This window comes from Sinocyclocheilus grahami, unplaced genomic scaffold, assembly GCF_001515645.1.
Source record: "Sinocyclocheilus grahami isolate Dianchi unplaced genomic scaffold, SAMN03320097.WGS_v1.1 scaffold294.1, whole genome shotgun sequence".
NCBI classification, from domain to species: Eukaryota; Metazoa; Chordata; class Actinopteri; order Cypriniformes; family Cyprinidae; genus Sinocyclocheilus; species Sinocyclocheilus grahami.
In genome coordinates, this window is record NW_015505473.1 from 90,946 (window position 1) to 105,720 (window position 14,775).

The 14,775-nt window shown below is 37.8% G+C and overlaps 1 protein-coding gene across 1 annotated transcript in view; it reads right to left on the bottom strand.

The window, feature by feature from the left end:
* LOC107600876 (cytospin-A-like) overlaps positions 1–14,279 on the bottom strand; it is a 32,219-nt gene extending 17,940 nt beyond the window's left edge. Inside the window, exons 1-10 of the mRNA XM_016292853.1 lie at positions 14,263–14,279; positions 13,144–13,302; positions 8,317–8,497; positions 8,024–8,168; positions 6,218–7,869; positions 4,515–4,722; positions 4,062–4,135; positions 3,791–3,966; positions 3,498–3,661; positions 2,679–2,797 (exon numbers count right to left, since the gene is read on the bottom strand). Of these exons, the coding sequence (XP_016148339.1) occupies positions 2,679–2,797; positions 3,498–3,661; positions 3,791–3,966; positions 4,062–4,135; positions 4,515–4,722; positions 6,218–7,869; positions 8,024–8,168; positions 8,317–8,497; positions 13,144–13,302; positions 14,263–14,279 (2,895 nt within the window). The remainder of the gene's footprint in view (positions 1–2,678; positions 2,798–3,497; positions 3,662–3,790; positions 3,967–4,061; positions 4,136–4,514; positions 4,723–6,217; positions 7,870–8,023; positions 8,169–8,316; positions 8,498–13,143; positions 13,303–14,262) is intronic.
* Between the last annotated feature and the right edge of the window lie 496 nt (positions 14,280–14,775).

Sequence of the window (14,775 nt, forward strand, 5' to 3'; positions counted from 1 at the left end):
TATATATATACACATATACATACATACATATATACATATACATACATATATACATACACACACACAGTATTTTTATTTTTTTTTATAAAATACATTATGGTTTTATATATTTTATAAAGTCATATTATTTTATTATAATTGTTTAATAAGTTTTTCACCTAATATATATGTTTTATTTCAGCTTTCTTTCAATTATTGAATTTTTTTTAAATAGTTTTAGCTCACAATATCAATACTGATAATGTGGACAAGTGTAACAATACACAGTAAGAAATACATTCAATTTAATACTAAAAAATGAAAATACTAGACAGGGACGTTTTTGTCCAGAAAAACATTTCTAAATGATGATGAAAACATCAATTTAACACAATTTTCAGTTTTAAAGCAACTCTCTAAAATAGACCATTTGAACTGATTCAAAGGAAAGAATCAAACTTCATGATGCAAAAGCTCTTTTTGTTACTTTTTAAATTTTAAAACAGACTCTATTCAGAATTCATGAGACGAGTAAAGATTGCGAGACTAGTCTTATGACAGTGTGTGGGCATTAAAATCTGTATTGTGTTGTATGCTCTATTTTATATCACCAGTAATATAATTTTGAATATATCATACATATACAATATAATATATATATCCGGCCCTAGTTCACAGCACAACTTGTATAATAAATTCAGTGACGTTATGTTAGAGCTCAGGTGGTCAACACAATTAGGTATGAATTGTTGATGTGTTTTTCATAGCCTAAACGGATAAACACTACTGTCCTGGCTTAGAAAAATTGTTGGTAATTACCATTTCTAAAAAAAATTAAAGGTTCTCTCTTGTGCCCAATAACACAATTTCACAAATACAATCATGCTTAAGCAAGAACATATTGGCTGTCTGCAAGAAGAACATTATGGCTTTATGTCACAACTGACAATATCAAAAAACAGTGAAGTTACAGCAATACATCTAGCAATAAAACAATATTTTAACCTTTGCACCATGATACTAGGGGTGCTGTGGGTGATTGCAAGGCGTTATTTTTCTGGCCCAAGTCAAAAGCCCACAACAAGAGACTATGATCTTCTGGTCCTCTGATTTAGATCCTATCCTTCAGTGCCAGTCAATGGGATAAAATTGGATGCTCAAATGTGAACCACCTCCTCAACAAGCAGCATGATTTTATGACCCTAGCACATAATGTTATGAACAACCACCAATAATAAACTCAAAGCCACCACAAATACACTACAAGATCTCTGTGCCTTGCATAAGTTTCGTACTTAAAGTACGTCAAACTGCCTCTTTTTTTTCTTCTTTCCTTACAAAAACATCCTGTTTTGGCACATTTTGAGAAGACTTGCATGACCTATTCAAAAACAGCAACGTGGCCAGGGACATCCGTGGAGGACAGAGGGAGAGAACAAGGAGGAAAGCCCCACTCCAGCTCCACGCACAGCAGGTCTGGAGATCTCATCTGACAGACAGGGGTGTTAGGTCAGAAAATCCCAATAGAGAAGAATGCAGACATCTGCTAGAGTGATCTAGCAAATTCAGTTTTTACTTTTATACAACGGCTTTAAATGTATTCAGTCATATTTATGACAAATACACTACCATTCAAAAGTTTTGTCAATATGATTCTGTATGATCAGTATGATTTAAAAACATTTTTTTATACTTTTATTCAGCAAGGATGCATTAGACTGATCCAATGCATCATTAAAGTCCTTTTAAATAATAATAATAAAAAATATATATATTTCAAATAAATCCTGTTATTTTTAACTTTCTATTCATCAAAGAATCCAGAAACAAGTATCGCGGTTTCCACAAAAATATTAAGGAGCACAACTGTTTTCAACATTGCTAATAAGAAGAAATGCTAATTTGGCAGCAAATCAGCATATTAGAATGATTTCTGAATGATCATGTGACACTGAAGACTGGAGTAAGCATGCTGAAAATAATGAATAAAAGAATAAATTAACTACATTTTATGATATAGTTAACGGTTGTTTTAAATTGTAATAAAATTTCACAATATTACTGTTTTTATTGTATGCAGCTTTGGTGAGTATATAAGACTTCTTTCAAAAACATTATAAAGTCTTGCTGACCCACACATTTGAACAGTAGTGTCACTATTTTAAGTATTTTGTTTTTGCAATGATGTCAAACTTATTTGTTATGAATTATTACTACATAATTAATATAAATGAAACATTTGGAGGTAGAATAGGCCACAACTATATTGTGATTTACATAGCACTATCGTAATATATTATTACTCATAACCTGATTATTACTCGTGGCATATAAGATGTTGGTTATATAATAACTACATTCACCTATTCATTAATTCGGTAACACTTTACAATACAGTTCATTAGTTAACTACTTCAGTTAATATGAACTAAGAATTAACAATACAAAACAGTATTTATTCATCTTAGTTAATATTAATTTGAACATTTACTAATGCATTATTAAAATCTAAAGTTGTGTTTGTTAGCATTAGTTAATGCACTGTGAACTAACGTTAACTAACAATGAACAAACAAAGATGTATAAATACTGTAATAAATGTATTGTTCATTGTTTGTTCATGTTAGTTAATACATTAACTAATGTTAACAAATGACAACTTATTGTAAAGCGTAACCATTAATTTGAATTATTTATACCGGTATAGGAGAGACAGCAGCGGCTGGAGGGGTTTTGATGGGACTGGGACTGAGGGGTGTTCTGGAAATAGCGGCAGCGGCAGCAACAGCAGCGTCGGCAGGACTGGCTGAAACAGGACCTGTATATAGAGAAACAGATGGACAAACTGACAGTTTACGTGACTTATAAAAGAAAAGAAAAAAAAAAAAAACGTTTTTATACATTTGCATTCCAACATATCAGATTGCTAATTTGTCATTTAAAGGTGCAGTGTGTACATTTTAGCGGCATCTAGTGGTGAGATTGCGAATTGGGTAAATTAAGGAATTATATTTACTTAATTATTTAATAAATCGATGTTATTGCGAATATTAATGTACTTGTTCATCATTGGTCAGCGTTTTATTCGCAAGAACAACAAAGTGACGAAACGCGCTGTGTAGAGCAGTTTGTTCGTTTAGGGCTACTGTAGAAACATGGTGGCGACTTCCATGTAAGGGGACCCGCGGTGTATGTAGATATAAATTGCTCAATCTAAGGTAATAAAAACATTAAGTAAGGACCTCTGAAAACATAGTTATGTATATTATACTGCATTTCTGTCAATAGATCAATGTAAATATTACACACTGCACCTTTAAATCAGGTTTTTAATCAAAAGCAACTTGTAGTACACTTAGTTGCAGTGTAAACCCCTTGGGCACCCTTACAGCAAAATGGCCCAATTGTCCTTGTTAGGTTCGAACAACCTACAACCTTCTAGCAACCAGTATAGATTTATAAACACCAGGACACAACACCCTAAATGCATCTTCAGAAATCTGCATGAATTTATGAACCTTGCGAGGCGCTGTCAAAGCTCTTGATGAGTGTTTTGACAGTGGGTGAAGGTTCAGAGGAAGTGGAGGAACGTCGGCTCAGGCCCATCCCCTGCCTCAGCACAGCCAAGTCTCTTTCTACGGCGTTCATATAATTAAACACACGGCCACGCTCCTCTTCCTGCCTGTAATGCGAGAGACACAAATCTCCAGCATATGCAAATATTTGCACATACAAAAACAATCACACAACCTGTGTCAACATCCCTGTTGTCACAAGACATTGCATTGTAAATTTACATTACATCTCTTACTTTCTGCTCTTTTGTTCATCCAGCTCTTTGTTCATCTTCTCATTTTTCTCCTGAGCTTCCTGCAGACGGCGCCACAGGTCTCCGATCTCCTCCTGAGCTTCTGTCTTGATGTCGTTGGCGATGATGACAGCTGTTTGCAGATCAGCTTGGAACTGACGCCACTCGGCTGATTCCTCCTGTGAGTGACAGGTGTCAGTTGGAAAATGGAAGAATCAATCAATCAATAAATGGTATGATAAATGAAACAAACAAATAAAAAGGGAAAACGTACCCGCAATTTTCGGTGAAGAACCTTAATCTCCTTCTCCATGTCATATTTCTGATCATGAAGCTTTTTGATGGAATCTAAAGTGAAAAAAATGACAGAAATAAATATAGATTTATAAAGAAAGTTAAAATATCATTAATGTGTTGCTGAAAGTTCATTTGAATCAAATACCTCATTTTTATACATTTAATCTTTTCATTCTGATAAAATACTATAAACTATTTTGTATGTAACATGATCAAGTACTTGACATTAAAAATGAAAGCTAAAGAAATGTCAAAATAATGTCTGTCTATGGTCTACTCTGATAGCTCAATGACGCCTCTATGTGGACAGAAGCATGAATAACCACAAGAGAATGAAAATATGTGTGTGTGTGTGTGTATATATGCATGTACTGTATGTGTGTGTAAATTAAATATAGAGCCATAGTGACCATTTTGTCGCATCACTTACTCTCCAGGTCAGAAATGATGAGGTTGTCATGAAGCTTAACAGCACGATGCTGCTCGACTTCATCCTCCAGCTCAAAGATGGTCTCCTTCATGTCAGCGATCTCGGTGTCCTTCTCCTCTAGCTCAGAGCACTGCTGCTCCAGGAGCCGCTTCTGCTCTGCTAACTGTGCCTGGACATCGTCACGAAACGCTCGGAACTCACCCTCAAGCTTTAGTGAACACAAAGATACACATTACACATTAGTAGGGATACATGTTGGAAAATGTACAGCACACTGCTACTACTTAACCTGGAGGTTCAATATCTGTGCTTTAAGCATATTCTAATGCTACAACCTGTTCAAAACTTCACAACACAATGCCAGGCAATTATTATATACCTGCAAGAAGTTGAAATTTCATCTAGCTACATAGCTAATATGCTAATACTATGTTAAGGCATGGTGAAGACTGACACGAAAGAGAATAAATTGTTGAATAAAGTTTTTTTTAAGTCGTTTTTTATTTCTTTGCACACATAAACATTCTCGTAGCTTCATAAAATTAAGGTTGAACCACTGATGTCACATGGACTATTTTAACAATGTCCTCACTACCTTTCTGGACCTTGAACGTGTCCATTGCGTTGCTGTCTATACAGGGCCAGCAAGCTCTCAAATTTCATCAAATATATCTTAATTTGTGTTCCGAAGATGAGCGAAGGACTTACGGGTTTGGAACGACATGAGAGTGAGTAATTAATGACAGAATTTACATTTTTGGGTGAACTATCCCTTTAAGACAACTTAAAGGTGACATATTATGAAAATCTGACTTTTCCAGGTTTTAAGTGCTATAATCAGGTCCCCAGTGCATCTACCAACCAAGGAAACCAGAAAAAGATTAACCCAATCACTTTGTTTAGGTAAGCCTTTTTCTGCAAGCGTCTGAGAAAACGAGCGCATCTGATTTCGCTCCCTTGGTGACGTGGCAAAGGGATCTCATTATAATATTACCGCCCCTTAATAAAGTTTGAGCAAAACATGCTAACTGTTCTGTCTTTGGACAGACGAGCACAGAACACTATTTAGAGTCCCAGCCTCAGAGGAGACAACAGAGCAGTGGATTTATTTAGGCTACTGTACATTGCTGCTGCCACACAGATCTAAAATAAACAAGCGATTTATTTCCCAGCTGTTTACCTTCACAGACATAACCGACTGTTTTTGTAACTCGTGTGTTTTTAACGTAAACTTGTGTGTGAATGAGAACTTAGTTTAGTACTCACATGCTGTGACAGCAGCTTTCTGTCCGTGTGCTTCAGATGTGTGCGCGCAGAAAACCTTATATCTGAAGTTTAAACTCACATGGTTTAAAACGCATGATTTCAGCGCGATAAACATGATAATCAGAACCAAAACAGATGTTTTTAGCAGATATGAGCTGTAAAGGTGCAAGCTCTATTCTGGAAAAGGGGGCAGGGAGCAGCAGCTCATTTGCATTTAAAGACACAAGCCCGAAAAACAGCTTGTTTCTGCTTCCACTCAAAATAGGCATTTTCAAAATTATATAATAAATGATCTGTGGAGTATTTTGAGCTGAAACTTCACAGACACATTCTGGGGACACCAGAGACTTATATTACATATTGTAAAAAGGGGCATAATATGTCACCTTTAAGATAATCAAAGGTATGAGTTATTGGAGTATGTTTGTAAGTTTCACCTTGCTAATTGCCTCTTGGAGCTGGGCAGCTTCACTGCGCGTGTGTCCCAGTTCCTTTTTTAACTGAGCTGCTTTGGCCTCTGCTCGCTCTTTGTCTAATCTCTCACTGTCCAGCAGGTGGCGTATATCTGTCTTGTCCCCTGCGTTGTGGATGGAGAGGAGCTGGGCCACTCTCTGCCTCTCTTGCTCAAGTTGGATTCTGCAGCGATTCAACTTCACCTGCTCCCCTTCGGAAACCACCCTCAGCGTTTCCAACTCCGCTTTAGCGAATGCCCGTTCCCTCCGCTCCATTTCCACAGCTCTCTCCGCCACATGGACACGCTCCTTCAATGCCGCCATCAGGCCTTGGGCTTCTGCATTCTCCTGTTCTGCCATCTTGAGTGCACTGCTTAGCTGTTGCTGAACGCCCAGCAACTGCTCCCGCTCAAAATGCGAGCCCTCGTTCAGCTCGGCATAGCGCCTTTCCAGCTCCACGTATCGGCTGCTTTTGGCATCTTCATCATCCTTGGCGTAGGCCACCCGATGCTCGTCAAGAAGGCCTCGGAAGTAGTCCAGTTGTCTTCCGTACAGTTCCAGACGCTCCTCTTGTTGACAGAGGGAGTCAACCAGAATGGCACGCTCCTCACCAAGGCGTTCATTCTCTGTGGTCAGCTCTTGCGTGATCTGCTGCAGGTCAGCAAGCTCCTGCAGAGTGGCCTGGAGTTCTTCTGCTGTGCTGTGCTGGTTCTCCTCCATTTGATGGATGCGCTCAGTCAGGCAGGCCACGGAAACCTCACTGGTGTTCCCGCTGCTGCCCCTGCGGGAATGTTCCCGGCTCGGTGGCCCTCCCTCTGATTCAGAAGAGGATCCACATCCAGAGGGCGCATCCAGGGCATCATCGCTGGAGGTGATCGGCTGGTAGGCCTCACTGCACTCACTGTCCAGTGCATCAGGAGAGTATACACTTCTCTTTTCTGAAAGCAGGTCCTCGGTAGAGCCTTGGACAGAGCCTTCTGCAGAAGATGCACGCATACCACCCCCACTGTTTTCGCTATGACCTCCACTGCCTCCACCAGATACAGGCTCAGGACTAAAGGACGGGCAGCGCAGACCTTTGTCAGGGCTGTCTAGACGATGCTCCAGAGAGAAGCCGAGAGCATTGAGACGATCCTTCAGCATCCGGTTTTCACTCTTCAGCATATTTAGCTCATCAAGGATGCCCTGGTTCTGGTCTTGAAGGAGGAGCAGAGTGGACTCCACATCTGTGGCACTGATCACAGGAGAAACCTCTTTCTCCTGAGGCTGCTTGGTCTCTTGAGATGCTTGTTCTGCATCAGGGGCCTCAAGTTCTTCCAGACCAAGCTGGGCTCTCATACCTCTAAGTTCAGAGCGGAGATGGATGATCTCCAGGTCTTTGCTCTTGGCTAAGCCCAGCAGGTCTTTCACTTGGCACTCCAGCACTGCTTTATGGCTTATCTGGCTGTCTGAGCGAGATTTGCTCATCCGAGAATCAGTCTCAGCTACGGTACGGCATCGCGATCGCTTCTGAGGCATGGCATCGGTGGGTCCGGCAAGCTTTTTGGCAACACTAGTTCTGGAACGTTCTCGCAAGTTCTCTCGGGTCGTGCCTGAATCCTTCGCTGTGGATGACAAGGCACGCCTTCCTGAAAGACCTACAGGAGATAGAAATGGGTATAAGCAGAAATATTTCCATAACCAAATAACTGTTATGGATATTTCAGTAGCTGTGGGCTTCAAAGTACTTCTGCAACAAACAAAACACTTCACCTTAAACATCTTCAGAACCAAGGCAATGCTTAGCGCTACCTGAACTGGTCTTGGACCTGGTCTCAGTGCTGCTGGTGTTCTGAAAGGAGCTTCCTCTCTTGTTTCTAACAGTAGTGTTACTGTTGCAAACGGATAATGGTCCACTTCCTGCACTCACCGCTGGGAGATCATCATTGCTCTTTGCCTGGTTAGCACGCAAAACATTAAGTTAATGATCTGCTACAGACAAATCATAATGCAACACAAAGCTAAATTCTTAGCTGGCACTTGGTTCAATACATTCATAATGATTAAATACAAATGTTTCAGCTTCCTCCACATTAAACAGTTACCTTAGACAGTGGAGCTGAACTCTGGGTTTTGTTCGTCATCTTGCCACCTGTGCCCATATTGCCGTTTCCCTCAGGTCTGCCTGGGGCTTTAGTGCCCGCTGAGGTTCTGGAGGTCGCGGCCGTGGGCTTGGTCGCCTTTTTCATGCTTGGCTCCAGGTTGTTGATACATTTACAGCGTAATCTAAATGAATGAAAACGGCCAATGAGTCATTTGGACATTACACGCATTTAAGTGGACCAACAAAAAACGCAGTTAATACTGAATGACAATTTCAGATAGCCCACTCCTTCAGAAAATACAGAACAGTTTCTGAACAGAATGGCATGCAGTTCTAATTAAACCCAGCCGTAGAAAAACTGCATCACAAAGACATCGCTACCACATTTTTTTCTTCAAACCTTTCGTTTTGTCCTGTAGCATTCAATCATGCAGAGCTTTAATATAATAAGCTTAAATATCTCATTACCTTACTCCAGCACTGGTAATTTTCCTTGGGGAACACATTGTGTACAAGTCTATGTTTTGCGTGGAGATAGTTGGAATGTAACATTACGGTCCCCGAGGACTCTATTTATGCAGCTTCACACACACTGTAAACTCAGACACATTAGGGGAAAACAGTCATTGGTCAGTGTTTGAATGCACACAAAACTGTGTGATTGGAGGAGGGTCAGAAGAGGATGGAACTGCCTTTCTTATCACATCATCATGGGTGGAGGCCAAACCCGTTGGAAGAGCTGACCAACTGCGTCTAGCCTTAAAAGGCTTGAAAGTCCAGAGCAGCAGCGCTAGGCCTGAGGCTAGAAAAAAACACAACAGCTATACTAGAACTACTAGAAATCAAAAACCAGAGACTTCACCGCAATGCTCATGCAGCTAGTGAACTCTGACCTTTTTCTTGCCCTTATGTGGCCTCTCTTTGCAAATTGAAACTATGGCGATTTGGATACTTTGATGGCAAACAGATGAGGCATGCCCAGATAGACACAAGCCTAAACACCCCTATTTTCCCCGCAAGCCTTTTAAGTTGATATGCTTGAACAGAAGTCATAACAAAAAGCACCACGCCCAACTGCAGACTACAACTCACAGTCCTGATATTTAATGAAAGAATATGAAGCCAACCCTGATGGTATTACAAAATGTAACCATCTTTAAATTCACTGAACTGTGCTGAAATTAAACACAAATAAATTAGAATAAGAATTAAAATAAGTCTTATTTTATTATGTCTTCAATAATAGTGCGTAAAGAAAGAAAAAAACAAATATTCCATTATGAGCGTTTCTTAAAGGGATCAATCACCTAAAAATAAACATTCTGTCAGAATGTACTCAACCTCACAATGTTCCAAATCTGTATGATTTTCTTTTAGTGCGGTCAAATCGATTAATCGCATACAAAATAAAAGCTTGTTTACATAATATGTGTGTGTGAACTGTGTATATTCATATGTATATATATATATATATATATATATATATATATATATAATACAAACACATTAATGTGTATATAACAAATATTTAGATGTATATACAGTACATATTCATTCTCATATATATATATATGATTCATATTATACATAAAAATTACATATATCTTAAATATATACACACATGTATGTGTATTTACACATGCATATAAATATACACAGTACACACACATTTATTGTGAATTTTGGATGCAATTAATTGATTAATTGATTTAACTTTCTTACTTCTGTGGAACATTAAAAATTGCATTTTGAAAACTGTGATGTTTTTTGGCCATACAGTGGAAATCAAATGGTAGCGAAACGGTTTGGTTACCAGCATTCCTCAAAATATCTTCTTTTGTGTTCCACTGAAAAAAGAAAGTCATATGGATTTGGAATGACATGAGGGTGAGTAAATGATGACAAAAATGATATTTTTAACAAGCATTAGCAATGAAGCTGAGCATTACGGTCATTTTCTTCAAGTGCATCTCGGAAGGAAACTGTAAAATCTTAAAAGTTATTGGACAAACCTTGAGGGAAAAGAAAGACAATATGCAGTAAAATTCTTCAGCTGAGCAGAGTTTACTGCCCGAGTTAACTTCCCACTTTAGAGGTCACTGCAGGCAACTTTCTGTCAAACCCAAAACATTCCATCCAAACTTGATTTCAGTGCTCGATATGCAAACAGCTACCGGGCATTTGCACAAATCTGAGTGTGCTGAACCGCAGCGCCACAACACTTCTAAAAATCATTCAAAAGCACAGAACCTCAAACATGAGGGACCACACAAGCAAATTCATATCGGGTAACAGGACAAACTCAATGATCGCCCGTGGATTCTGAGCAGAGAGCGCAAACTTAAAATTGAGTCTTTAAAATGAAAACAATATTGAATATTTCAGGTTACAACATCCTGACATGTATCACACACACTCTAGGACTCCAAAGAATTATAGAAAAAAGTATATTTACAGGGTATATACAGGAATCATGGAGTTACATTTAATACCTTTTTTAAGACTCTTTCCATACATTTTAAGACCTCATCGCCACTCCAAGTTTTAACCGGTTACATCGGCAACACTTTAACTTACATTTACTATATATTGATTGTAAGAATTGTAAGAACCTAAACAGACTTACTTTGTGATAACTCCTTATCAATACAACATTATTCAGAAGTTGGGAATGAAGCACAAAATAATTAATTGAGTGACTAACCAATGCAACCCATGAAACAAGAATTAGACCAATAAACAAAACCACTGACAAAACTTATTGAGGAGGGAAAATAAAGCTCTCCAAGCTAACGGGGCAATGAATTCACACAGTATATTCAAAAGATGTATTTGTCATATCAACTCAAACCATAGCTGTTTTGTGGAACACTTCTCATGACAAACATCTGACTGATCAGAGGGTCAAAAGTAAGGAGAGATAACTGACAAGATGTTGGGGGATTTGCTCCTCAACAGATCCCGAGTTCATTGACAAATATCTTTTATCGTAACATGTGCTCCCTTTACACAGTGCGCGCGCGATCGCAAAAATCGAAAGTGAACTACGACTGCGAGCTCATTCAAAGGGGATTTAAATACCCCACATATTGATAGCGGTGCTCTGATGCGCGAAAATTATATACAATTAGGGCTCGGTTCTGTGATCAGCAGTAAATCTCCATCCAAAGGCCAGAGGGCGCTCTTGCGCTGAAGATTCAACTGCTTTCATTGATTCAACGTGACTAATAAACACAAGACTACGGCAATATACAGTTTATCCGAGTTCTTATTATTATAATTTTCATTCAAATAAAGTACATTTATAATGCAATGCCTTTATTTATTTTTAGTTTTGGCTGAAATAGGTTATTGACTGAAACAATTTCCAATGAAGTGCGTCAGCGGTTTGATTTAGATTTCTGTGTTTTGGTAAAAAAAAAAAACATTTTGATGCATCACTAATAAAGACAAATGTATTTTTTTCCTCTAGTATAACACACACTAATGAATCATTCACAATAAGTCCAGGAACATTTATTATGAAAGCAAATCGATCGGTTAGAGAGGATTAGCAAAAGGCCACACATTTTGAAAGTTAAACTTGACACGCTGAATCTCGGCACTTAAAACGCATGACTAACCAATCACTGCTAAGCTGAGGAAAGTGCCGAGTTCTGAATCCCAAAGCAATAAAAGTGACAGATTAACCTGTTACGGACCAAGAAAAATATTCCTCAGGTGGTGGTCCCCTAAATAAGAAATGAAGAAAATTTCATACAGTACTTAACGCAGCCCAATTCATCAGCAAAGTATTTTTTGCCAGAAACGCTCGATAAATAAGCTAAGCAAAGTAAGTTACTTTTACAAAAAGTAAAAAATATATATATATATATTCTACTGCAATCAATCGTTCATAACCAGCTGAGGGTTTGCCATTATCCATATACTCTACCCTGAAGCACTCCCCAAAATGCGTTGGATGTCTGGGGGCGCAGGGTTGACTGGAATGTGCTGCTGCCTGCTAGAATCAATTCAAACCAGCTCATCAGATGCCTTCATGAGAAAAAGCTATGGATGCCATAGACTCAGCAGAGCCCATTCCAAACAACAGTAAAGGAAATTCTCTTGCCATTAATGACACATTCTGGATTTTTTTTTTGTTAAATAATTACCATTACGATACAGTCTTCTTATTAACTGTATATATAGAGAGTCTACATAAAATAATTTTGAGAAGTTAACATGCCATGTGGCGTGACATGCAATGCAATAAATATCTTTTCATAAAACACATCAACATGAGACATTTACCAGAAGTCCTCTGATGTGGGACAGGTCCAAATATCACCACTTCAAGGGGAGGACAATCTGTTTCAAATTGGTTACTTTTCATGCTAAAAATACTAGTTTGTCAAACATATCTAATAGATCTCACTACAAAAGGGCTTTATGCCTTTTAAGCTTAAAAAAAAAATAGTCATGGAAAACTAAAGTGCACTGCATTCATGAAATGTGACATGCATCTTAACTTGAAACTGGCACAGCTGCCATCATAATTTACTGAATATACATAAAAGTTATTATGACTCATCTTATGACAAACGCAACATTATTTCCATCAAGACATAAACTTGTCATCAGTCATATAACTTAGTTGCAGCTTGCTTTGACATCAAACGAAGATGCATTCACTGTTGTGTATGATTTTTCATTTAGGAAAAAAGTTTGAAATGCTCCGATGGGCCTAAATTGCTCTTTACCGACAGAACTGACGACAATCGAGCTGGGACACAGTTCAGAAGAATCAACGACATCGATCGAGAAGAGGACTTAAACGATATTTTACCTTGCGTTCCTCGGAGAACTTCCTAGGATGTATCCGAATGGACGCAGGCTGGCAAAGAAAAGAAAATAAACGCCTTGGAAAAGTAAAAAAGGCACGTCTTTCCGAGTCCCCGGCTTCGGAGGCGATGCTGGTTTCAGTCCTCTCAGCAGAACCCGAACGCTGTGTGAAGCAGGAAACAATATTCGGTCACGCCTTTTTTTTCCCAGTAAATTGCCATATTTTCAAAATAAAAGTCTTGGACAAAATTTGCTTTTGTTCAGTAATTCAGTATGCCGAAGTGTGGTGGAAGAAGAGGAACGACATTTTTTTTAAAAGAAACTTTAAACTCCAAAAAGAGTTGCTTTTTTGTAGTAGTTTGTAGTAGTGGCATAATCTGGGACACTAAAACAAATGTTGCAGGACATTCTCAAATTTGGATGACCCAGATCAAAGGACTATTGCAGTCTTCAAGAAATGTGTTTACTCTGTCACTTTAAATGAAAAGCTTAGTTAAAGTTAAGTAAAGACAAATAATCTCTTTCTTAAAGACACTTCCTTAATGTGTGGTTGTAATTTAGAAACCACAAACTACACTTTTTATTCTATTTTAATTCTACTTTATCCATATTTATCTTATTTTTTTATTTTTATTAAAAAAAAACTAGCTTTCTATTTTTTCTATTCTATCTACTTGTTTTTCTTTGTATGTGTGTGTGTGTGTGTGTGCATATAATATGTATATGTGTATATGTATATATATATATATATACACCTTGCTACGTGTACTGCGTTAGGCTAACCGAGACTTGTCATTTGCACTTATATATTGTTGCTCTTTTGTTAGTTTTGACTGCTTTTATTGCCCTCATTTGTAAGTCGCTTTGGATAAAAGCGTCTGCTAAATGACTAAATAAATAAATAAATCATAATTAAGCTCTATCTGGCCTCGGTTAACTGCTAAAGTCCGGCATCACTGTATTTTGTATATAAAAACCGAATATTGAATAACTGAATAAAGTGATATGAATTTGCTCAAAGCTTTTTTTTTTTAAAAACAGCATGTCTTTTCTTTATGATGTCTGGCTTCACAAAAAGTAGCTATTTGCTTGGCTAATTAATGGATGAATGAATTGCGATTACTGTTTATTCAGCTCCATATCTACAACAAGCCTGTGTGACAGTGATGATATATTAGGTGAAATATGAATTATGATCATCATTAATGATGAACGGTACAAAGACAGGACAACAAAATTAAACAAATGAATGCTTTTATTTAGCAAACTCTTATTCACCAAAGAAATGTTAAATTGATAAAAGTGACAGCAAAGACAACATGTGACCCTGGAGCACAAAAGCAGTCTTAAGTCGCTGGGGTATATTTGTAGCAATAGCCAAAAATACATTGTATCGCTCAAAATGATTGATTTTTCTTTTATGCTAAATTCATTAGAATATTAAGTAAATATCATGTTTCATGACGATATTTTGTACATTTCCTACTGTAAATATATCAAAACTTAATTTTTGATTAGTAATATGCATTGCTAAGAACTTCATTTGGACAACTTTAAAGGTGATTTTCTCAGTATTTAGATTTTTTTGCACCCTCAGATTCCAGATTTTCAAATAGTTGTATATCGTTCCAAATAT